Source organism: Tenebrio molitor, chromosome 2 (assembly GCF_963966145.1).
Source record: "Tenebrio molitor chromosome 2, icTenMoli1.1, whole genome shotgun sequence".
Taxonomy (NCBI): Eukaryota; Metazoa; Arthropoda; class Insecta; order Coleoptera; family Tenebrionidae; genus Tenebrio; species Tenebrio molitor.
The window spans coordinates 4,935,316-4,957,803 of NC_091047.1; the positions used below are offsets into that span (position 1 = coordinate 4,935,316).

General features: G+C 38.3%; 3 protein-coding genes and 1 long non-coding RNA gene across 11 annotated transcripts; 1 reads left to right on the forward strand and 3 right to left on the reverse strand.

The window, feature by feature from the left end:
* Positions 1 to 139: 139 nt before the first annotated feature.
* Positions 140 to 6,927, forward strand: LOC138123963 (uncharacterized). The gene is made up of 2 exons (XR_011156957.1): positions 140 to 365; positions 6,402 to 6,927. It is a non-coding gene; the product is annotated as an uncharacterized lncRNA (long non-coding RNA).
* On the reverse strand, positions 392 to 6,269 carry LOC138123959 (clavesin-2). 2 transcript variants are annotated; one of them, XM_069038846.1, is made up of 5 exons: positions 6,086 to 6,269; positions 5,383 to 5,565; positions 1,381 to 1,793; positions 1,215 to 1,331; positions 392 to 1,164 (listed from the first exon to the last, which is right to left on the reverse strand). In XM_069038846.1, exons 2-5 carry the CDS (start codon positions 5,555 to 5,557, stop codon positions 910 to 912), a joined length of 960 nt encoding a protein of 319 aa, XP_068894947.1. In that variant the 5' UTR covers positions 5,558 to 5,565; positions 6,086 to 6,269; the 3' UTR covers positions 392 to 909. The 2 variants fall into 2 exon arrangements, with proteins under 2 accessions (XP_068894947.1, XP_068894946.1); XM_069038845.1 differs by lacking the exon at positions 6,086 to 6,269 and adding an exon at positions 5,837 to 6,068.
* Positions 6,928 to 11,364: 4,437 nt separating the features above from the next.
* On the reverse strand, positions 11,365 to 18,974 carry Usp20-33 (Ubiquitin specific protease 20/33). Of its 5 annotated transcripts, none has more exons than XM_069038818.1 (8): positions 18,795 to 18,974; positions 18,304 to 18,383; positions 18,132 to 18,251; positions 15,774 to 16,302; positions 15,352 to 15,717; positions 14,345 to 14,775; positions 13,855 to 14,285; positions 11,365 to 12,294 (listed from the first exon to the last, which is right to left on the reverse strand). In XM_069038818.1, exons 2-8 carry the CDS (start codon positions 18,376 to 18,378, stop codon positions 11,430 to 11,432), a joined length of 2,817 nt encoding a protein of 938 aa, XP_068894919.1. In that variant the 5' UTR covers positions 18,379 to 18,383; positions 18,795 to 18,974; the 3' UTR covers positions 11,365 to 11,429. The 5 variants fall into 5 exon arrangements, with proteins under 5 accessions (XP_068894919.1, XP_068894920.1, XP_068894923.1 ...); XM_069038819.1 differs by lacking the exon at positions 18,795 to 18,974 and adding an exon at positions 18,561 to 18,698; XM_069038822.1 differs by lacking the exon at positions 18,304 to 18,383 and having other exon boundaries at positions 18,795 to 18,973.
* Positions 18,975 to 19,115: 141 nt separating this feature from the next.
* On the reverse strand, positions 19,116 to 21,910 carry Noc3 (Nucleolar complex protein 3). Of its 3 annotated transcripts, none has more exons than XM_069038836.1 (9): positions 21,619 to 21,910; positions 21,405 to 21,565; positions 20,972 to 21,346; positions 20,786 to 20,919; positions 20,535 to 20,735; positions 20,300 to 20,488; positions 20,066 to 20,247; positions 19,395 to 20,015; positions 19,116 to 19,343 (listed from the first exon to the last, which is right to left on the reverse strand). In XM_069038836.1, exons 1-9 carry the CDS (start codon positions 21,774 to 21,776, stop codon positions 19,157 to 19,159), a joined length of 2,208 nt encoding a protein of 735 aa, XP_068894937.1. In that variant the 5' UTR covers positions 21,777 to 21,910; the 3' UTR covers positions 19,116 to 19,156. The 3 variants fall into 3 exon arrangements, with proteins under 3 accessions (XP_068894937.1, XP_068894936.1, XP_068894938.1); XM_069038835.1 differs by having other exon boundaries at positions 20,972 to 21,352; positions 21,619 to 21,899; XM_069038837.1 differs by having other exon boundaries at positions 20,972 to 21,352; positions 21,405 to 21,580; positions 21,633 to 21,771.
* Positions 21,911 to 22,488: the final 578 nt, after the last annotated feature.

The window sequence follows — 22,488 nt, forward strand, 5'->3', positions numbered from 1 at the left end:
CTAGTGTTTTTCTTGTCTTTAAAACCGTAACTGATACATCAGAGATAATAAATTTAAACGAAACGGACAACAAAATTTGAAAACGCATTTCCGTTTTTTGAGGAAAGTGACAGTATTCGACGAACATTTTTGATCAAATACCACAAATAATTTACCATTTTGTGAATATGCTGCAGTGATGCACCGATATTTATAGATTGATTCTTGATATTTCTTTTATCAACTGAAAAAGCAAATTGTTCCTTTTCTTTGTGTCCTTATCAGGTTATTAACTCCTGGGTAAATTCAAAGATGGCGAGATTTCACGTGTCAATTTTTGTCAAAATGGCAGCCAACAAATTGTTGAATAGTTTATGACGTTGTGGGTAAGTAATTGCAATAAATCACTCGATTTTTGTATTTATCATTTCCTTTAATTGTTTGCCAACGAAACTGAATCTAACAATGTGAAAAATACGAAAGTGCAATAAGCAACAAGAACATAAACAATATACAAATAATAACGAAAAGCTAGTCAAAACAACAACAATATTGGATACGTTAACATTAATTACGTCTAAATTAATTACTAGTGCATTTACTTTAATCCTTATTTATTGTGTATTTAACATTTCGTCTGTCGGTAATACACATAAAGAATTTACTAACACGAAGAAAAAGGTAACTGAAAACCACCATGGGCATAGTCTAGACTTAAAATAAGCATAAAATAGACTTACTAGTTGCAACATTAATCGAGCATTAACTTTAGTTTATTATATAATTATGGATACTTTAGGTACATTTTATTACACACGCACCCAATCAGATAATGATTGTTATCACATTTACATAACGAAAGAGAGACACGAAACGCGATACTACATATAGAATAACAACAATCACAATAAACATGCTCGGACTAGAAAATTAATCGACGGCCAATTTTTTGAAGCTGCCGTCAATACCAACACCAAGCTCTTCGTTCATTTCGGACACCAGAGGACAAGTCTTCTCGTCGATCTCTATGTACATGTCGTCCAACCCCAGGACCCGTTCGCGTTTTTCCTTCAGGAAGGTTTTGAATTTTGCCAGCATCTCTTCCAGGGGGACTTCTCCGCCGTACTCTTTCGGAAGAATTTTCTTGTCGACTTTCTGGTACATCTCTTCGATGTTTTTGTATATCTGGGAAGCAACAAGTAACAAAAGAAATGACAACCGAGACCGTGACTTACAAAGATTCGATTTCTTAGCTTCTCGTTCAGGAGGGATATAGCGAATTCGATGAGCTTGATGGCGCTGGACGAGATGTTCAAGAAGTGGTTGGCTTTGTGCCTCATGGGTGTGGTATTCTAGAAAAGAACCGTGATCAATTGCCCCCAGATCTACTCAGAACAGTACTTGGATGCATCTGAGGATGTTCCTGACGTCAGTGAGAGACCACAGCGAGATGTGAGCCATCTGGAAGCCACTTTCGTCGTTGATGTAGGTGTAGCCGTTGATCTGGTTGATCTCGTCATCCATCAGAGCCTCGGTGACCAAGCTGTGCACCTTGACCATATGGGCAGAGGTGAATTTGTGCGGATCGAATTTTCCGGCGCAACTGAACAGGACTAGTCTTCCTTGGTCGCGGTCCAGGAGCGGTACCAGATAGCCGGCGTTGAGGATCTCGGCCAAGTCTGGATCCTCGCAGTCCAGATTCCTGAACCATTGAGGGTACAGCTGGCGGATCGTCAGGTAGCGTTCCAGCATCTCGCATGCTAGGGGCACGCTGAACTTGCGCGTTCTAAGGAAGCGCAGCAGGAATGGAGCGTCTGGAAACGATACAGATGTAGTTGGAATTAGGAATTGGTAGAGAAACTGCAAACTAGGCGTAAATAAAAGTTTGGAGAAAAAAGCGGTGACTGGTTCTAAAAAACAACTTCTTGCACCAAGGGTAAAAAGTTTGTTTCAAAACTCGAGAATGCCAAAAAATCAAGACAAATATGATTGGGTTGAAAAAAACATGGTTGAGGAAACGTTGATGGGTTTCAGAACAGCAACGTTTCAATTGTTGATGTGTTTCAGAGTTTAAAATTAAATTCAATCGAATACGTGTTAATTCGTTACAGTTTAACACAATTTGAATTAAAATTAATCAAGGGAAAGTTGGATTAGTCGTTGAATTGTTCAGTTTTTTATTAACGTTAAATTAACGTAGGTACTGATGTGGAAATATAAAAATTGTATTTGTGTATTTAATGATATTAAAAAACATCGAAATGAAGTAATTGTAATTAAATTTAAATTGAAATGACGTTGGTTTGTTCCTGAAATGCAACGTTGCCGTCGTCGTCGATCAAATTCACCAAAGATACATTTGCAGGCATTAAATTACGCAATATGAATGTGTGAAATATTGTCTGTTGATGGTTAATGATGTAAAAAAATTAAAGATAAGAAATGGTTGAAAAAAGGTTGATCGGTTACAGAGACGCGACATATGTGAAAGTGTACAAAACATGCTTTAATGTTTTGTAATGGCGCTAATCGATATTGAAAAAACTCAAATCGAGCGTAGCTGCGTTTAAGAATGAGTTGAAAAAACGTTGATTGAATTTAAAATCACACCGTTTTCATCATCGACGTGTTTTACAGCGAAGTGTGTTAATTCACAACGGAAATGCACAGTCAAGTTTTTAACTTGGTTTAATTTAACACGATTGTAATTAACTGATCAAGGAAAAGTTTTTTTCAACGTTGAATTAACGTATTTGGAAATATAAAAATTGTGTTTTTGTATTAATTTAAATGAAATGTTTAGAGGAGATAACGTTGACCAGTTCCCGAAACACAACGTTACTACTACCGCTCGGTGATACTGTTAACGTTAAATTAACGTATGACAAGTTGTAGTTTTGTGTTTGGGTAATGATGTTAAAAAGATTGAAGAGTAAAATCAATTGACATTAAAAAGTGGTCGAGGAAGCGTTGATTGGTTCCAGGAATCCAACATACGTGTGAAAGTGTAAACCACGTGCTTTGTTTTTTGTAAGAAATCGGATGCCATTAAGATCTGATTGGCTACACAAACTCAGCGTAAATTAACGTATGCGAAAGTGTGAGAAATTGTTTTTATGATTTTATAGCAATCTAAATTAAATGTGATTGAACTTAAAAATTAGTTGAGGAAACGTTGATCGGTTCCTGAGACACAACGCTTCCGACATCGACCGTAATTAATATATGTACATGGAAGTGAAGGAAAAAAACGTATCAAAAACAAAAAATTAATCATATTTTAAGTACGTTGAATTAACGTAAGTATAAGAATAAAAATTGTTAAATTAGCTAATGAAAAAGTGTGCTTTGATTTTAAATTGATTGAGTAGTAAATTTAATAAACCTAAAAAAGTGGTTAAAAAAACGTTGATTGATTCTAGAAATGTAACGAGTGCTAAATCAACGAATACGATTAAAATTAAAAATTTGTTGAGGAAACTGTTCCGTCACAGAGGATAATTAACATACACGGACGTGAAAATAAACCTCCTTTAATACTAATTCGCGTTAAAACAATGTTACATTTAAATTATCGATGACTTGAGAGCTAAGCGTGTTAATTCACTACTAAAATGACCAATGAACTTTTAAATTAAATTAATTCAAGACGGTTATAATTAAATTCGATCAAGAAAAGTCGGTGGGTTATTGAAACGTTATGAATTAACGTAAGTGGAAGTGAGAATTGTTAAATTGTTAGTGTTAAATCAACGTAAGTGAACGTATGACGCTTGATGTTTGGTGATGTTAAATAGATAATATTGATTTAATAAAAATTAAAAAGTGGTTGAGGAAACGTTGATTCGTTCCAGAAATGCAACGTTATCTTTACCGATGTTAAATGAATGTACTGAGTGATAAAAAAAAAATAGAAAATACGGTTTGTGAGTGTAAAAGTATAAAAAATAAATACAGGTTATTATAAATGATTGTAGTCCAAGTAGGCGTAAAAACTGAATGTAAAATTTAGCCGCTCCATATAAAAAACATCAAAATGATGTGAATAGGTAAGTGAGTGCACACAGGAGTTAAATTGGGTGCAAAACAACTGAATATTTTTGGATTCAATCGTTAATTTAAAAAAAAAATTAAATTCTCATCGTTGCAGTTTTCACCTAAAAAATGACAGTGACAGCGACAAAAATTGACAGTTCGCATGAAAGCGGCAAAAATTTCATAACATGGGCACGGCTTGCTTCGACTACAATCATTTGTAATAACGCTGTGTAATTGAAATTCAAAATTGGTTGAGGAAACGTTGATTGGTTACTGAAATACAACGGAACCCTTGCGGCGATATTTAACATAAAAATTTTAAGGCAATTTAATTGAAATCGATCAAGGAAAAATTGGTTATTGAAACGTTACGTGGAAGTAACGTATGTCGAAGAAAAAAATGACATTTTAATAGTTTAAATTACTGAAAAATAAATATAATCAAATTTAAAACTGGGTTAATGTAACGTTGATTCATTCCTGAAATACAACGTTTACCATCGGTGGTATTATTTACCAATGGAAAATTAACGCATGTGAACGTTGTACGTGCAAATTTAATTAAAATTTAAAGGTGGTCGAGTAAACGTTGATCGGTTCCAGAAATGCAACGTTATACGTAGTAGTAGTCACGAGTGCAATGTATACAAAATATAGGGGCCTTCAAATAAATGTATATTTAGAGCAACCTATGGAAATTCAATTGTTTGCAACATTTTCCAGCGTAGAAAATGACACAAGAAACGTCTGATATTTTAACGAAATAAAATTAGGTTAGACAATATTTTTAATTTTTGTAGATATGACATTTGGTGGGGGTGTGCGTAGACGGAAAACAGTCGGACGAGTCCATCTTTCGTAAAATAGGGGTGTTCAACAGATTAAAAATCAGCTGATTGTTACTGTGATCGCTATTCTCTGTTGTGACCGGTTTTGTTACGCCACTGGGATATTTTGTCCGCGCAGATTTCCCCCACCAAATGTCATATCTCAAGCCGGCCTTACTGTAGTGCATTCTCCCTATTCCCCCTCTACGGAATATGACAATATAAAATTGGGAAAAAGCTTACTATGTAACCTGTGTAACTCCGGAGAATAATTGGTTACCTACAAAAATTACTTTACACTGTTAACAGGATTAGAATGTCGCCTACGCCTACTCTAAATATTATAATTATTATAATATTTGAAGGCCCGATAGATATATAAGTAAAAAACGAGTTGAGGAAACGTTGATTGGTTCCTGAACCTCAACGCTACCGTCACTGGCGACAATTGACATACATGCAAGTGAAAAAAATGTTGATTTGAAGTTTAAAACTTGATCGATCAAACCGCAAATTAACGTGAAAGTGTAAATCGTACCTGTCCTGCACTTCTTGATGTTGGGATGCTTGTTGATCCAGTCGCGCATCTGGTCGAGGGACTGCTCCCGAATGTTGTCATCTTCCCTCAGTTCCTGCAGCGCCTTGGTCCTCTCGGGCTCCGGCAACTGGCAGACGTAGTCTTGCACGGACGAGTCTTGGCCTCCTAAACCCATTGCTTCTCCTGGTCTCGCAACAACAAAGCCCGTCAATTTAGCGCTGATTAGCCCGTGCCACTTTTATTATCGCTCCGGATTAGGAGGTCGCCGGCGACGTTTCACACCGTATTAGGCCGAAGAAGTGCTATTGTCTCGCCAGGGGTCTCAATGTTAAGGTTGCGCTTCGTGAAAGTGACGCGGAAATAAAGAAAGTAAACGCTTTCTTCGGCCGCACCGGTGACCCACTTGGCGGCGTTCGAAATCTGCCAGAAACCGCCGTTGCGCAACGGGACTCACCTGTCAGGGGCATCGCTATCTGAATACCAACCGGCGATTAAAATTTTATTGACGGACACGCACGCCGCGCTGATGGCTTTATTTAAGCCACAATGGGCAATTAAAGAATAATTTGTGCGTCATTAGGCCGTTAAAGGCGCGACGAGTCCGCCCGTGCTCCGGACTAATCAGTCCGTGCGTTGAAATCACCGGAGTTGGCCGCGGTGCGCCGCCCCCGACACCTGCCCCAAAGGACCAAGCGGGACTCACCTTTGTCGAAATACACCGCACGCCGCAACTGCCAATGTTAAACTAAATACATTGCACTTGTTTGTTGTAAAAAGTTAACTTTCTCCTAACCTACTTTACGCTCGGAAGAAATTTATAATGAGATTCTGCAAAAATACGCTCCAACGATGACTAACTTTTAATACAGTTTGAACACGCATTTCAGCCCAAGTGACACGCTAGAAAGTAGTGTTGCGTAAAAACAAAACACATTTTTTTCGGCTGGAATGGTCGCGTGTCGCAACGCGGACGCTCTTCGCGGATTCGGTTTCGCCATTTATTTTTGTCTTTGTTTTAGGTGAGAGTGCATAGAACGGACATTGAATGTCGACACTTGTGATTAGCGTGAAACCGCACGAGGTGGATATGCATTTATGCACTTTTCGACGGAGAAAGACCAAGAAGAGAGAATATGGAGAGATAATTGCCGTTAAGGATGCGGCCCACAAACAGTGCGGAACCTTATCCAAATAAATTGTTTGTGTTCTCGTGCTCAAACTTGAACTTTCTCCGAGGCCAAAAAATTGGAGTGACACTTGGTCACGATTGGTCCATAAATATTATTTTATGGCGCTAGAACAACAAAGACGTTTTCGCGTAAATTAGTCGACGTTTCTAGTTGCAAAAATGAAATCTGAACACAATTTGTTGGTGTGAAAAATGTCTTTCCGTGATTGAGTCATTCGCTTTGGAAGAAATGTCAAAAGTGACATTTATAGCTGTTTGGGGTGCAATTATCGCCATTTCGTGTCACTTCTCAAGCACTATAAATTTAAAAGTGTGTACAATGCCCAATAAATAGTAGGTACACTGTGAACACCCAACATTTTTCGTTTTTTTTTTCCTGTTAGAAATGGAAGAATTTACCTTGATAAGAGTTCAAAAGTTCAAGTATTGAATAGCTGGTTTTTCAGATTTATTGATGCGACCTTGATGGTTTCTTTGTGATAAATATTACGCTAGAACACCGCTCATTCATTTCGTGGAATGGAATAATCATTGCTGATTATTTTTATGTGCAATTTAAAAAATAGTATATTATATATTGAGGGAGAGAAATGCATGATTTTTCCTAAGGTGCAGTTTGTAGCCAGAGGGCGAAGCCCGAGGGCTACAAAGCACCGAGGGAAAAATGAGCATTCTCTCCAGAAGTATATATACTATTTTTTTCACGGTAGGGAGTAGAAACAGCACAAAAATCTCAAATTTTAAGAATAAAAAAATGATGACAAATGAGTTGTTATCTTTCGATGAATTTAATGGAATTAGTAGTTGCCTTGACAACACAATTAGATTTTTGTCACAACAGTCAAAAAAAATGAAAACTCCCATTAGATTTTTGTCACAACTGTCAAAAAAATGAAAACTCCCTAGGGAGCAAGTATTTGCAAATATTTGCTCCCTAGGGAGAAAATGCTCTACTTCTGTCACGATGTTGACATCCGAAAAGTTGATTTCTACTCCCGATCGTGAAAAAATACATTTTCCTTGGTAGTTTTGCGTTTTTACAGTGTGACAATTCGACAATTACAATACGGAGTCGAACATATTTTTTTCCCATGAAAAATTAAATAATTACAAACATATTTGTAGAGTACTGCAGTGTCATTTCGGAAAAAAAAATCGGTTCTATCCATCACTTAATGTTTAAGCGGAAATACATATCTCTATTGTTCATTCGCAAGTTTTGAATCACACAAATGATTTCTGTTTCTAATTTGTTTTTAATTCTGCATTATATATTTTTGATTTTGATCTGAAATATTCTTTAAAGATTGCGTTGTTCTTAATTAAGAAATTTTCAAAAAAAATTATAAATTTGTCAAATTGATTTCATCTTATTCATAACTTTTCGTAAGTTCCAAAAATAAAAATTTTCTCGTTTTTTGGGCTCACGTCGGTAACTAATAAAGTGCTTAATTGCTGTAAGAAATGTGATTAACTGATTAATTTGTTCTTAATTTATGAAGTATTATAAATACGTGTTAATCATTAGTAGGTATGTATATTATTCAATGAGCGGATAATGATGGTTATTACTCGTGAGGATGATTTTGTGTCACGAACCGCAGGCGAGTGGCGTAATTCTTGCGAGCGAGTAATAGCCATTATCCGCGAATAGAATACTACACTTTTCAACGACTATGAAGAGAAATTGATAAATAAGTTTCATTATTAGACCAACTGAAACTGACGGTTTAAATTATCAATCTTACTGAATAAAGTAATTATTAGAAAATTTACCCTTTTTGTCTTTCACTGGGTATATAGAGAGAACACCACAAGTTAGTGACAATTTGCTAGTTTTGTCTTTCCCAGTGGAAAGATCTGAAAAAGTCGACTTGAAAAAAAATTAATAAAGATAATAAAAAATTTAATACCTACTTATTAAGTTGAACAACCTTTAGATTTAATAACAGCAGAACAAAGCTTTCACGTTTCATATTTTAAAATAGAAATTCAAATCGATTCGCCTATTAAAAAATAATAATAAATAAATTAAATAATATTATAAACTGAAGCATTCACTATTTCGAGAAGTGAATTATTGTAGTGTTGTCTTCTAATTGATCAAACTGTTTGTATAGTCCCAAATATTTTCTGTTGGATTTAAATCAGTTGGGTTGAAAGGCTAAAGCATAATGTCTATTTCTGGCATTTTAAATATTTATTTTAATTCAAAACACAACATCAACCATTTTTCATTCTTAATAAATCTTAATAGATTTCGTTTAAAGTAATAAAATGAAGTTAATTTTTATTGGGTGAATAGTATTTGTGAATATTTGAACACATCGAATCCTACAGTAAATATTCCAGATTCGAGATCTTGACCATCATTCGAATAAATTTGAATATCCATAAAATTTGCCATGAATAATAAAAAATTAGTACAGGTTAAAAAAAAGATCTGATACCTAATAATAACTGAAGAAGTAGTAACCAGAAAAACAAGTTTACAAAACTAAAGAGCAAAAGATTACAGGTTTAATGAAAAGCACAAGTACATTAAATTAAAATTATGTGCAAAGTAGCGTAATGCAGACAGTCTGCATTTTGTCAGACTCTTATGATAGATTTCAAGATATTTACTAAGTACGACGTCCCATAAGTGTTCAATAGGATTCAAATCGGGCGAAAGTAAGGACCACTTCAGAACTTTGACATCTTGAATTCAAGACATGACTTCACAAAGTGCAGGAGATGTTTTCTTCACGATACTTGTGCAAGAACGTTTTTGTAACCAGTCCATGGTGTGATAAATACAAAACAATGATCCAAGTCCTTGTGCTAGAAATGCTCTCCACGTAAAAACGTTGTCTCCATCGTCCATCATGCTTCAACGTCGGTTGTGCAGCAAACGTTGCACCATATGATTTATAAAAAAAAATATCATGGTTGTGGGAAAAAAACTCAGCGTCTTAGCTTAATTCATACAATTTTTATGTAAACAGCTGTTTTTAGAGAACTGTGATTGATCCATCACAAAATAGGATTCAATCATGAGTTTTTTAGTAGTCTACAACCATCTTGTAACGCACAGTGTTACTGTTTAGTGCTTAATAAAATACTAAATGACGGTTGTGACATTTCAGGTGTGAATTTAGCTAAGACACTGACTTTTGTTTTTCATAAGCACCTTTGATGGCATTATTCACGTAGATACCTACTTTTTACCGTCGTTTCCAAAGTAGCAGAACGTCTACTTCTTCGGGCCATCAGATAACAGTTTTGACAAATATGTAAGTATTCAAAAGTCCAATTTTGGTACCGATTAGCAAACGGGAACTCTTAACTTCAGGTTTTTCCAACGAACCATCGGTTTTTTGGGAGAAAGCGACCATTGAACCCGTAAATATATTCGCGATCTATTTTTCACGAAGTGTCTTGCTCTCCAATTAAAAGAAACGGAAACGGTTTTAGCGTTTTTGGCATTTTTAAAAAGGCTCATTTCCAAAACATTTTCTGGAAACTGTATCTTTATCACGTTTCCACGGTTTGGTGAACCAGTTAGGCCGAAGAAACGGCAATTACCGCAACAAATAAAGAACGGTACCCTAAAAGTGACAAAAACATCAATTTCAAATCGCATAGCTGCACGGGAAGAACTAGTGCAAAAAATTATGTTGATTTATGATTAATTGGAACTTTCCCAAATAATTAAGCGCTCATTAATCGTTTTCCTCGAGAATAATTTTATGTTTGGCCGTACACGCAAAGTCCGTAATTACGTCCGAATTCGCTACGTACAGTTAACCAAACGGGGTAATTACGGTGGTTTTTCAAAAATTGGGAAACCGGAAAGTGGTTGCGTCAAGTGAAACACACCAATTGAAAATGTTCTTTAATTCTATAACAATAATAACTGAAATAATTGTTTCATTCTCCGCGTTAAAAGACAAAGAAATTGAAGTGACGTGATGTTACAATATCGCTACCAACTCATCATGTAATGACACCTAAGAACTCGAATACAAACAAATTATAGTAATCAGACTATGTACAATTACAGGAATATAATTTCTATCATATTTATATTTCTCTTAATTGCACAAATATAAGACTTTTTGGCATGGAAAAATAGTTGCCTCACACTTCTTATTACAATATTTACACGTTCCATTCTTAAAAGTAGTTTGGCTCAAGTTCGGAATCAACCAATTAGAAAATCTCAAAAATACTTAACTATCTCATTTTTCGATTAGCCCACACTCCACGATCCACCACAAATTAGCTAGTCGGCAAAAAAAATTAATCCCAGCCCCACCTCCGATTGTCACGATTAACATAAATTATTGAATTGACATTGGCGCCGGGAGATGGCTCTCTTAACTGAACACCCACACTGTCTACCCAGTGTGACGAACTTATCACAAACTTTGTTAAAGCACTAATTGTAATAACATTCGTGAACAATTATTTCCGCCAATCATGAGTACTAATAAATAAATGAATGGAATGGAAGTTGACTGAAATATCCGTGAGACCCTGTACTAATGTAAATTTGTACAGTCGTGGACCAAAATGAATGGACTATTCTCGTTGGTACAGACTGTCGAACAGTGGGCGCTACGTGTCAGAGTGTTCCTCCAGCGACTTACTGGCCTCGGTTAAGTCCAGTTCAAACAATTGCACTAACTGGTGAAGACGAAAAACTGACCACTCGTGGCGAGTTTGCGATTTTGTCTAGAACCAAAATTTGTACTGGATCGAAGCGACATTTAGCGCCCACGCGAACAATTCCATAACTAACAATAAGGTCAATAAAAATACCCAACATTTATTGCTTCAACAACATACAAACCTTTATGTACAAAAATCTGAATTAATTAATGCTAGACAAGGCTTTCCTTCGTCTCCTGTGTCGTTTACTGTTTTTGATTTCAACGTTGCAAACTTCGTCTTCACTAACGTCGTTATCAATATTCGTCGCATTGGGCAATTTAGAATGACTTACAGCACAAATACCGTTAGGTAAAATATCACTAGAGGCGTCCCCCGGATTATCCTTGCCCGCGCCCTCCTCCGGGAACCCGTTACATTCACTCTGCTCCTCGACCTCCTCCACCTCCATGGGCTCCCCCGAGCAGTACACGTTCTTGTCGACGGTCTCGCCCTTCTCCTGCTTCTTCAGCGGCGGGATGACGAACTGATGGCCCTCTCCCCCGTCGCTGGGCAAGCTCGACTCGCTCTCCGTCCTCTGCAGGCTCTTCTGCCGCACCCGCAACTCAGGCCCGCCGCCGTAAATATTGAAGAAGAAGTTCCAGATGCCCTCCGAGATCTCGGCGCACTCGTTAAGGTCGATCTGGCTCGCGTTCAGCTTCGAGTTGTCGATGGGCCCCGGCGGCTCGCCGGTCCTCTTCTGGACGAACTTGTGCCACTGGCCGTACCAGGAGGTGGAGATGAGGTGGGTCGCCGGCAACTCCTGCGTCTGCGCCTCCCGGTTTAGCTGGACGAACGTCTCCATTTCGAAGAGGAGGCGCTTGTTGAAGGCCAGGCAAGCCGGGCAGATGTTGATGCTGGTGACTGGCGGACACCCGCCGAACTTCTTGTGCAGGTACTCGTACACGGCCAGGGGCAGGGCTACGGCGAGGTGCTCGAACACTATCTCCCGGTCGGGGTGGATCGAACCGTGTTGGCACAGGAAGTCCGAGTTGTCGATGGCGCCGGGCTCGGCGCACGTGTTGAACCTAAAACACACAGAAAATTTACTGGCTCAAGCCTGCACTATGGTATCTTAAATCGATCCGCCTAAAGAAAGTGACATGAATGCTGCACGTCCCGCAGCACTTTTTACACTTTACTATCAAGTCTGATCTCTGACCAGTTTGTAAATTATTACAAGGTCGTCTCGTTCGTAATCTTCACACCATTGACAACCACTCACGTTATCTGAATACACCCAAGAACATTGACTTTTGTGTGGGATTGTCGTCATAAAGAGTTGTTGAGAAGCGAAGGTCGACACGTGCGTAAGCGCCTACTAACACCTGAGGATGCGGAATTTGCTTATATTCTGTAATTTATATTCAAGTTTGCTCAATAAAAACTGGCACGTTTGGCACGACCGCTGGTTCAAAGTGTTACATGGAAAACGTATCAGGGAGTAACTCGATATGAGAAAATAGTTATTTATATAAATGCGGTAGGCTACATTTTACAGCGCGAGGTTTTAACAAAAACCGAGCGATGTAAAATACATACTGCATTAGTAATGTATTAATTATTTTGCAAATTTTTTAATTAATGAAATGGCAGAAAGTCCTCTATTGTACCGATAACTGACATGCTTACGATTTACACCACAAGATGGCGCCACAGAGCTTAGACGAAAACAATTAAATTATGTTCATTTGTGAAAACTCAACGGATCAATGGTACCGGTATCTTGTTTCAGTATAAATGGATTTGTTTATGATAAGCTAATAGTTTTTTTGGAGGTCTCTGAAACCTTAAAATTTTCGTGTTAGTTTATACACTCCGTGCGGTAAAATGACAGATAGTTTGGTTGGTGTGTAAAAATCAAGATACAATAGCTGTTGAAAATGTGTAAACATGTCATTTAGCGTTGAGGAGGCCAAAAATATTTTATCAGAAGATTATTTATATCACTGAAAGTTTACTCTGCAAATGGTTATTTAAATTTGTTCGACCCTTTAATTGCACACTTAAAAATTTATTGCTTGACGAATAACACGAGGATTTAAACAAAAATGCTCATATGTCATTAGATATTTTTTATTAATTGGGAGCTCTACTCAACTCGAATGCGTAGAGGAATGAATTTTTTTTATACCTGAAGTGTCTAAAACCTAATAACATAGTTATTAATTTTTATAGACCGTTTTCTTCGATTATGTTATGCTAATGATTCTTGTTACAACCGCGAAACCAAATTATCAAAGTTTTAATGTTCCTCTTTATAGTTGAAATAAACCAGAACGACTTAATAATTTTTTATTGGACTATCAAATCCCATTATCGTGATAACTATTATTGCAAATCACGAGTCGAAACAGTGTTATTAAAATTTTTAAAACACTGACAAATCCTTTAAGGTTTTAGGTTTATCACGGCGCGTCAAAAACGACACTATTCAAGTTTTCAATCTAGAACTGAAAATAAAAATATTAAAAAACCGTGTCGAGATTGTATTTTTTTGGTGAATATTTCCAATCGATTTCCTTTATCAAAACCGAGATCGCTGCCGTGCCAGATCGCGAGTAAATGGCGTCACAAGAACCCATTACCTGCTTATCCACTGTTTGGACACGTAAGCAACCTCGTGGGGTTCACTGGAATGCACCTTGGACAGTTTGATCGCCTTATTCCTGACTTCGTCCGCCGTATTGGTCACTTTCCTGTAGAAGAGAACGTAGGCCTCGCACGATTGGACTTTCTCGGGTGGTACCCGAGTGACATACTGATCGTCGAACTCGTACCACTGACCCCCGTTCAACGCGTACGAAATGTAGTGTCCTCCGCCTGCCGTACCGTAATGACAGATGACCGAAAACAACTCGTACGTCGTCACTTTCGAAACACAATCGGTGTGGAGATAGGGTCGCATGTCGAGCCCCTTCAGCGGAAAACTGACCGCCGACGAGATCTTGCTGCTGAACATCAACTCGTGCCTGAACCGCTTCAGGTGGATGCAGAGGACTTCAGGGAGCTGCAGGACCTGCACGCAACAAACACAACGCTCACTTCCGTCGCTTTCCGGTGGTGGCTGATTCGTACCTTACTGAACTTGATGCCGTTCCTGAGCTTGTTGCACTTTTCGCAGCTGTACATGTTGTCCCCTTTCAGCTCGTCGGTGCTGAAGAAGGCCGCCAGGCAGTCGTGCAACGTGACCACGGGACCGTAGAACCACGACTTCAGCCAGGCCAGGATCCACGAGATCCAGCCCTCGTTCATCGGGATCACGGCCTCGGAACACGTCGAGCCGGGGCCCGTCGTGCGACCGTGCAGCACCACCAGGTGGTCCCTCGACGGTATCGGAAGCGATAGATCTTGGAATGTTTCGACGCGGCTCGACACCCGGTCGCAAGTCAAGCATTGCACCGACGACAGCAGTTTGCCGTCGAAGATGTCGGAAATTATGGATCGGTACTTCTGCTGTCTCTTGTTTGTACTGGCGGTGCTCGACGAGCTCGTACTCGGCTGAGAGTCTGAAAGGGAAAGATTATTCAACATCAGCCAACTCAAACATATCTTCTAATAAACAACCTTAGCTTAACCGTGCATTATTTCTTCGTTTTTATAACTTCAAGTTCGTTCGTATTTATTTTTTTTTGGTTCGATGGATATTTACGACATACGAGTCGAAACCCACATTTATGCAACACATCAAATAATGAATTACATAATTTACTATTCAAACACGTTATTTACCAATGAATTATGTAGTTTTTGTGTATTGTTTATTTGTAAAATACATATTTAAATAACTGTGCAAGTACGTAACAATTTACAAAAATTACGACCGCCAGATGGCGCCAGTTAAAACGTCAAACATGGCCAACTGTATCACAACCCGTTTTGTTGATTTAGTTGGCCATGCGTCAAAAAATTATAAACAAACTGCGCCCTAACCTCACTTTTCCCTCTTTCAAGCATTTTTACTTCCCAATTGTCTCTACTCATTCCGTTAACAGGCCTAAAAAGACATTTCGGCGTCTCGCGAATGACACTACAAGCGACAGACAAGAGACGTTGACATTTTTCATCTCCAAACCTGAACTAACCTATGACCATGCTGTTGCTTTGCAGTCTCGTCCTTATCCTCCTCCCCGGACTCGACGACCTGCTCAGCCTCCTCTTCGCGCTGCTCGCCGGCCGCTCCGTGTCGTCGCTGAGACTAGATCTTTCGCTGACCCCCGAATCGCAAGTCTCATACTCCCCCTCGCTTGAGTCGTAACTGGAACTGAGCGCGGGTTCGTCCATCGCCAGACTAAAAGTATCGGAATCGCTCATCGAGGTCGTCTCGAGCGGCGCCACTTGTTTCAGCTCTTCGTGCAGCTGATCCATAAAATTCCTGAGGAACTCTTGGGTGTCGTGCTGGTAGTAGCCCCTGAACATGGGATGGACGCTCCTGATCCCGTACAAAATCCCTGCCACGACAGACACCATCAACGCGACTGGCCGAGCGATTTTCGCGTTTTCTTACCCGACGGGGTGACGTAGCCTCCGTTCTTCTTCCACATGTCTCTGACCAGCGTCTGGTAGGTCCTGCTCAGGCCCGGTTTCTTCCCCTCGGACAGGATCTGCACGGTGGTGGCGCACTCCAGGAAGAACCTCGTCAAGGGGACGGCGTTGCTGAGGGCCTGCAGCGCCGCGTTCATGTAACACGTGTTCCCGATGTTCTGCAGGCCGACCAGCCCCACGGGCCTGTCGACGTTGTAGTCCGAGGAATCTTCTCCATCGCTGCCGTCGGAGGCGTCGCCGCTCATGCCTACGTTGAGACCGACGGTTTTCTCGAATGCGAACACGTTCGTGCGTTCGGGGGTGTTCGTTCTCAGGGTGCTGTAGCTTCCGTGGCCTGAATCTCGCGATTTGTAAGTGCAACCTTCGATTTCTTGGTCGCTGTCGTACGAAGGAACTGCGGGGGATGCATCCATGAAGACTTCACATTTACACTCGTAGCACCATATCCGCTTGGTCAGGAGGTTCATGTGGATGCAATGCGTCGGGTTTTTCTGAAAATTTCCGACAATTAGGGAAATTTCTCAATTCAACGACCTCGATGTCCAATCCGGACAATCCCCATCGATAAGTCAGCAATATCACATGGACGACTAGAATACAAAATAAATTCTAGATTATCTGGAGAATGTTTTTCAAAGCGTCACTAAGAAAAATAAAATCGAGTTGATTTATTTCTGCAACAATAAATTCAATCCTTACGCATGTAATTAAAAAAAAAAAACATACTACTGCAACACTGCACGTTATAATTATTGATTTTTATATAATGAACGGGTGCATTTCTACTTCACTTTTTTTAATTACATACTCTATTTATGTAGATCCACTATCTGATTTTTTTTGCTTTATTAGAAATGTAAAAATGACCCCAAAACGTCTCTTATCCGAGGTTCAGACTATGCATAATTCATGTCAAGCAAAACACCATGTCCTGTAACGTTATCCTGATTGTTAATGACGAAATTTTAATACATTTTTGCGTGAATTCGCAGTACAAGTGTTTTTGTTTCATTTTTTCTTCTGTAAAGGGTTAAATACCTTGACTGCAGAAAATACATTTTTAACTTTATGTAATGTGAAATGACTTTAAAAAAATCGAATGATTTGTTTATGTAACTGGTGCAGTTAAAAATAGATGTTTAACAAACGCACGAGAATTGTTGTGGAAAACTAACAGAAATAACAGGTTTTGCTCGATCAAAAGGGATTCACCTCGCTTTGATAACGTCAAATTGTCCAGTGCAAAGATCATCACGATCCCGATTAGTGGCATATTCATCAGATCTGTCGTCAACGGATTATTATTTAACTTGCAGTTTAAAATTTTTAATTAATTAATCTAATTTTTCAATTAGAAAATGCAAATGAAATCCAACAAAAAATGAAATAAAGAGAGTCGGTGTATTTAGAATAAAGCAAAAAAAAAAGAATGACAGATGAATATTCATATAATACAAGTGTCATAATTCTTTGTAGACAATTAGTGCGCTATATTTTTTTTCCATCATAAACATGAAAACGTGATAACGAAAAACACTTGTCCAGGCAAGAAACAAATAATTTATGTAATTGGAACGTCCAACTGAAAAAAAATTGTTAACTTTTTGGTAATCAAAGAACCATGTTGCATTTGATTTGCTTTGTTTAAAAATATCGATTTCATAAAGATTAACTTTGATTAATGTTGATTTTCGAGTAGATAAAATAAAAAAAGATCTTCATGTAAATTGTTCCCAACACATTTTTTCATGAGACCGTTTCTTTGTCAATTTTCTTAGAATAAATACTAGTTGGAAAGCTTTTTTTGGAGAAGTTCTGGAAATATGAAAACTTCTTTTTAAACAAGACTGGAAAGAACTTACCAACAACAGTATCGAAGTCATGAAATGAGATAGACTAACGCTTTTAAGTGACTGTTGTTACTTACTATGACTCTTTCAAAAAATATGGCATAGTTCTATTATCTAACACTTCATAGAACATCCACAAGAACTAATTCTATCCTTTTTCAACTGCCGCGTTCTCTCGTACCCGTCTCGTTTTGTTAAATACCCTCTTACAGTTGGAAATCCAACACCATCTTCACTATCAGTCTTGAAACGATCCAATTATGTCTCACCTACATGAGCATTGTTAATGTTTCGGCGGCCCACACTATCACACACATAAACATTATCAATTATTATCAAAGCACTCGTTTTTTTAATGTAAAAACTCATTAAAATGACTTGTAGATTAGGTATTGAAATACTTCAAGGTCAAGTCAAATGATGGATGATAACGCGTTCGCACGCTCGTCATTGAATCTTAATATACATACTAAATTATGCACGGTGCTGTGATCATTCGACTTTTCGCCACAACCAATCTGGAGACAATTTTTAAACAGGCAAATCCACAAATTTGGTCCAGGACAGCCGCAGTCTGCACACACGGGTCTCTGAAACACGACGAAAATGACTAAATTAGAAACCTGGTGCGGTGGCTGTTACCTCTCTCGAACTGAGTATGGTGGAGATTGGAATGTTGGTGGCAGTTGCTAAATGGCTGCAGCTGTATCGATACATTGTAACTACAAGAAAATTACAGTGTGAGCGGGGAAAATGCAAGGTAGTTGAGAGCGCGGTGGGGTGTTTGTGACGAGGGGCTCGCATGGTGGGAAACGGTGTTTTGAGGAAAATACTGTCGCGGTTTGCAGTTGCGAGGGTGATATAAAAACAAACACGAATTACATAAACTGGGTACGTACTTCCTGATAGTGTGTGAAATCGCACCTTATCCACATTCAGTGTGTTATTATTAATGAAATATCTGGCGAAAACTGCTGATCAATGACACAGAATTAGGTTAGGTTCGATCAGTTGTCTTTGTTATTTGCTTTGCTGAATGCACCCACTTGATTCTAAACAATTTTCGTTAATTTAACTGTTGGCTAAACATAACTATCGTTGGAAATATTGGATGGGGTCTTGGAAAAAATTACCTTTTCTCAAACGCGACACATCCACACTTGTCCACAGCAAAAAAATACCTTTTAACACGGGAAAATAATAAATGACAAATTAAAATTCAATTATTATTACATGATACTTGTGATTTATTGACAGAAATTCTAATATGAATGACACTGACGTTTCACGTTTTTTCTGTCATTTATTTTGTTATTAGAAAATGTCAGAAGTGCGCGCCACCTGGCGCCGAAAACTCAATCAACCCATGCAGCTGAAGTAGTTTTATGGGGCGCAGCCCGACCCCCGAACTATCAACCCCTCCCGTTGTCACTCATCCAAATAAAACACCCCTATTAAATTCGAAAAACTTTATTTATATTCACGTCTGTCAAAATCACAACAAACCCCCCCTCCTCTTGAGATGGTTCCTGACAACCTCTTTGCACTGACTCTCAAAGGACCCATCAGCGAACAAATGCCCCCGACTCTTCGCTTTGGGGGCGTTCTTCCTCGGGACCGGCACCGCTGGGTTGAACGCCATTTCCGACATGTCAAAGTCGTTGTACAGCTGTTCTGCAGTGCTGCAAATAACTTGATGCAGCAAAGTTTCTCTTATGCTAATAACACGTTACCATTTTGCGTATTCGGGGTCAAGACTTCCTTCTCCCGAAGCGGGGACCCCGTGCGCTATATTTTTCGCATATTTAGCGACGACAGGATGGTAGTGCTTTGTCAGTAAAATTAATTCGTACAGCGCTGTGCTCGACGCGTTGCTGTACTCGGGGTCTTCCAGTTCCGGTTGAAATTTGCCGTCGCCGAACGACGTGTCCAGGTCTAGTAAGACGTCCACTGATCTGCTCATCTGCATCGTGGTTTTTATCAAACTTAAGCTGCCCAGAGCGCCGTTGTGTAACAGTTGCAGGCTGAGGGTGGCCAAGCGCTTTACGAAACTGATTGTTCTCTTGTTGGTTATTTTTTTGCGTCTTTTGATCAGGGCGTCGTTAAGGGTTTTCAAGACGATGAGGAAATTTGAATAGTTTTTTGATGCGTGTGTCACCAACAGATTCTTGTATAAAGTGACGTAAAATCTGGTGGGGTCTATGTTTAAAGCTTCACCTTGTCCACTCAAAATGGAGAAGACGGTTTGGACACAATGCAACTGTTCTCTATACCCTAACCACTCCTCTTTCATTAATCTATCTAATATGTTTACAAGATCTAAATAAAATTCTAAGTTTATACAATGGGCGAACCTAAAAGAACACCATTACTAAATCAATCTGTCAAAACATATTCAACTGACTTGGCTAGACCCTCCAAACAAACCCCCAACACTTTAGTATTGGTTGAGCTCTTCAAAATCCTGAAATAGATCCCAAAAACAAATTTAGTTATTTCAGTCAAATTTTGTTGCTTGGTCTGCTTGTTTTCTTCTGCTTTTGTCTCCAACAACTCTTTTTCCAACAACTGCAGTCTTTTCTTCCTCTAGAAAAAACACATTGAATTCAGTTACCACAAATATTACTCAACTACATACTTTTCTTTCTCTTTTGGACATTTGCAAAACCTTTTGTTTGCGCGCCATTAATTTCTTTTGTTTGATATCTTGCTCTTTTTCTTCATCCAAATTGACATCTTTTAAATTCAACACAAGAAGTGTTTCTAAGATGTCTGGATGGACGTTGTGGGCGCGATTTTTCACATAATGATTAATTATCCTCAGTATCTACAAACCTGATCTCAGAGAGTGTTTTTGTACATTGGAAACTCACCTTCAATGTGATTTCTTCCTTTTTGTCTTCTTTGAATACTGTTTTGATTGCATTTTTTGCAATTTCTCTAATGTTTTTCCTGGGATTGTTTAGAAAAGGCACCACAGCTTGAGCAATATTTTGTGAAAAATTGAAATAGGGATGAGTTACAAGCAAGTCACAAAGAGATTGAACTCCCAACTCCCCCAGCTTGATTATTTCCTAAAAAAAATGTCTTAGCAAACAGAAATTGCCACAAATCAATGTCTCACTTCATCAAAAGCCCTATTGTCACCTTTCTTCTTTATCAGAATTGAACTACTCTTTTCCAGTTTTTGTAAAAATTTCTTGTAGTACAGAAGTAAAGTTTCTTCATATTTTTGCAACTTCAAAGTGTCCTTTTTTACTGTAATTACAATATTTAATATCTAGAAAATTGTTTTAATAAAAGAACCAACACTTGACTCCTTCGCTGTCTATTTTTTTAATCTCATAAGATGGTAGAACATCTTTGAAAACTTCTAGAAGAGAAACTGTTGCCAATTTCCTGACAGTAAAATATACTTCAGGGGCATTGTCATCCATGAGTTGAATCAAAGTCCTCAAGTTTGTCACCTTTTCTTCAGGATTTTCCAAAACACCTGCACTTAAGGTACCTATGTGCAATTTCTTCTGCTTCAAAACTTTATTGCGCTCTACTAGCAACTGAGCAGCTGAAATTGGCTTTGAAATATCAATTTTATCATCAACAAAATCATATTGTTCTTCTTGGTTTTCTTCTGCTTCAACTGCTTCATTTTCATCAACTTCTTCCTCTTCTTCAGACTCAGAAGCTTCAGCTAAAATGTTTTTTTAAATAACCGACTAAAACATGCAATGTTGGTAAAATACCAGATTTATCTTCAATTTGCTGTCGCACTATTCCTTGTTTTGTTTTAATTGGCAACAAATTTTTCATAGGCACATCATCAGCTGTTTGATCTTCGTACTCATTTTCTAAATCTGAATCCTCATCGTTTAATTTACGTTTTTTCGGTTTAGGCGCCGAGGTTCTTTGAGTAAGACGACTTGAAATATAAATTTCGAAAGTAAAGAGTTAACTCACCCTGTATATCTCACTTTATTAAAAATGTTATATGACTTGGAGGTTATTGCATTTTTAATAAATTCCAAGTCGTCTTCTTCTATCATTTCAAGCATGTCTTCACCATAGTCGCTGTCATTTTCTTCGCTTTCGCTTTCCGGGTTTGGTAGTTTGCCCATTTTTTATTTTAATTTTTAAATATACACGTTTTCTAACCTCTAAAACTGTTTTGTTGATCACCAAGACCTAATTGTCAATTCGACCACGCGGTACGCGGAGTTGAAGAATTGGAAGTGTTTGTGGCTCCAAAAGTAGCAACTGCCAATATTACACAAGTGTATAGTGGGTTACATTGTTTTTACTTCATAGAAATTGCCTAAGATGAATTTTTCTCAAAATACAGAAAAAATACCGATAATAAAATATGAATTATGGATCTTGTGGTAATCTTGTAGTTTACGTCGCCCAAACTGCATCGCTTCGCGCACCATGCTAAATGTGTACTGCGTTGCCAGACTTATTTATTTGTATCGAATAAGAGAAAATTCACAATTAATATCACGTGACGGTAATTTTAATTATACAATTATAATCTATCCAGGAACCCCTCTACCACACATTGTTTCGAAACAAAGTTAAAAAAAGCACACTAAACCAGGGAAACAGATCAATTAACAAACGTATTGGAGTCGTATAGTGAAATTTTTTTAATAAACAATTGTCAGTGTCAAAATGAAGTAAAAAACCCTACTGTACCACCCTAAAATTAGGACATATGGACCAGCTGTATAACAATTTGACACCAAATCATGGTTAAAGGTTATGTTCAGTTCACTTCCCGTACCTTTCTTCCGTGAATTCATCTTAAAAACAAATTTAATGAGAAATCAG

What these genes read in the sequence shown, in the direction of transcription:
- Usp20-33 (XM_069038818.1), bottom strand. Translation starts at nt 18,378, where the DNA reads ATGTATCGATACAGCTGCAGCCATTTAGCAACTGCCACCAACATTCCA. An exon ending in AAGCAACAGCATGGTCATAG is followed by an intron (nt 14,776 to 15,351) that starts GTTAGTTCAGGT and finishes TTTCCCTTTCAG; the next exon opens with ACTCTCAGCCGAGTACGAGC. An exon ending in TCCAAACAGTGGATAAGCAG is followed by an intron (nt 12,295 to 13,854) that starts GTAATGGGTTCT and finishes TGTGTGTTTTAG; the next exon opens with GTTCAACACGTGCGCCGAGC.
- Noc3 (XM_069038835.1), bottom strand. Translation starts at nt 21,776, where the DNA reads ATGGGCAAACTACCAAACCCGGAAAGCGAAAGCGAAGAAAATGACAGC. An exon ending in GCAAATTGAAGATAAATCTG is followed by an intron (nt 21,353 to 21,404) that starts GTATTTTACCAA and finishes AAAACATTTTAG; the next exon opens with CTGAAGCTTCTGAGTCTGAA. An exon ending in AGGAAGAAATCACATTGAAG is followed by an intron (nt 20,489 to 20,534) that starts GTGAGTTTCCAA and finishes TCAGGTTTGTAG; the next exon opens with ATACTGAGGATAATTAATCA.
- LOC138123959 (XM_069038845.1), bottom strand. An exon ending in CATCAAGAAGTGCAGGACAG is followed by an intron (nt 1,794 to 5,382) that starts GTACGATTTACA and finishes TATCGTTTCCAG; the next exon opens with ACGCTCCATTCCTGCTGCGC. An exon ending in AGCTAAGAAATCGAATCTTT is followed by an intron (nt 1,165 to 1,214) that starts GTAAGTCACGGT and finishes GTTGCTTCCCAG; the next exon opens with ATATACAAAAACATCGAAGA.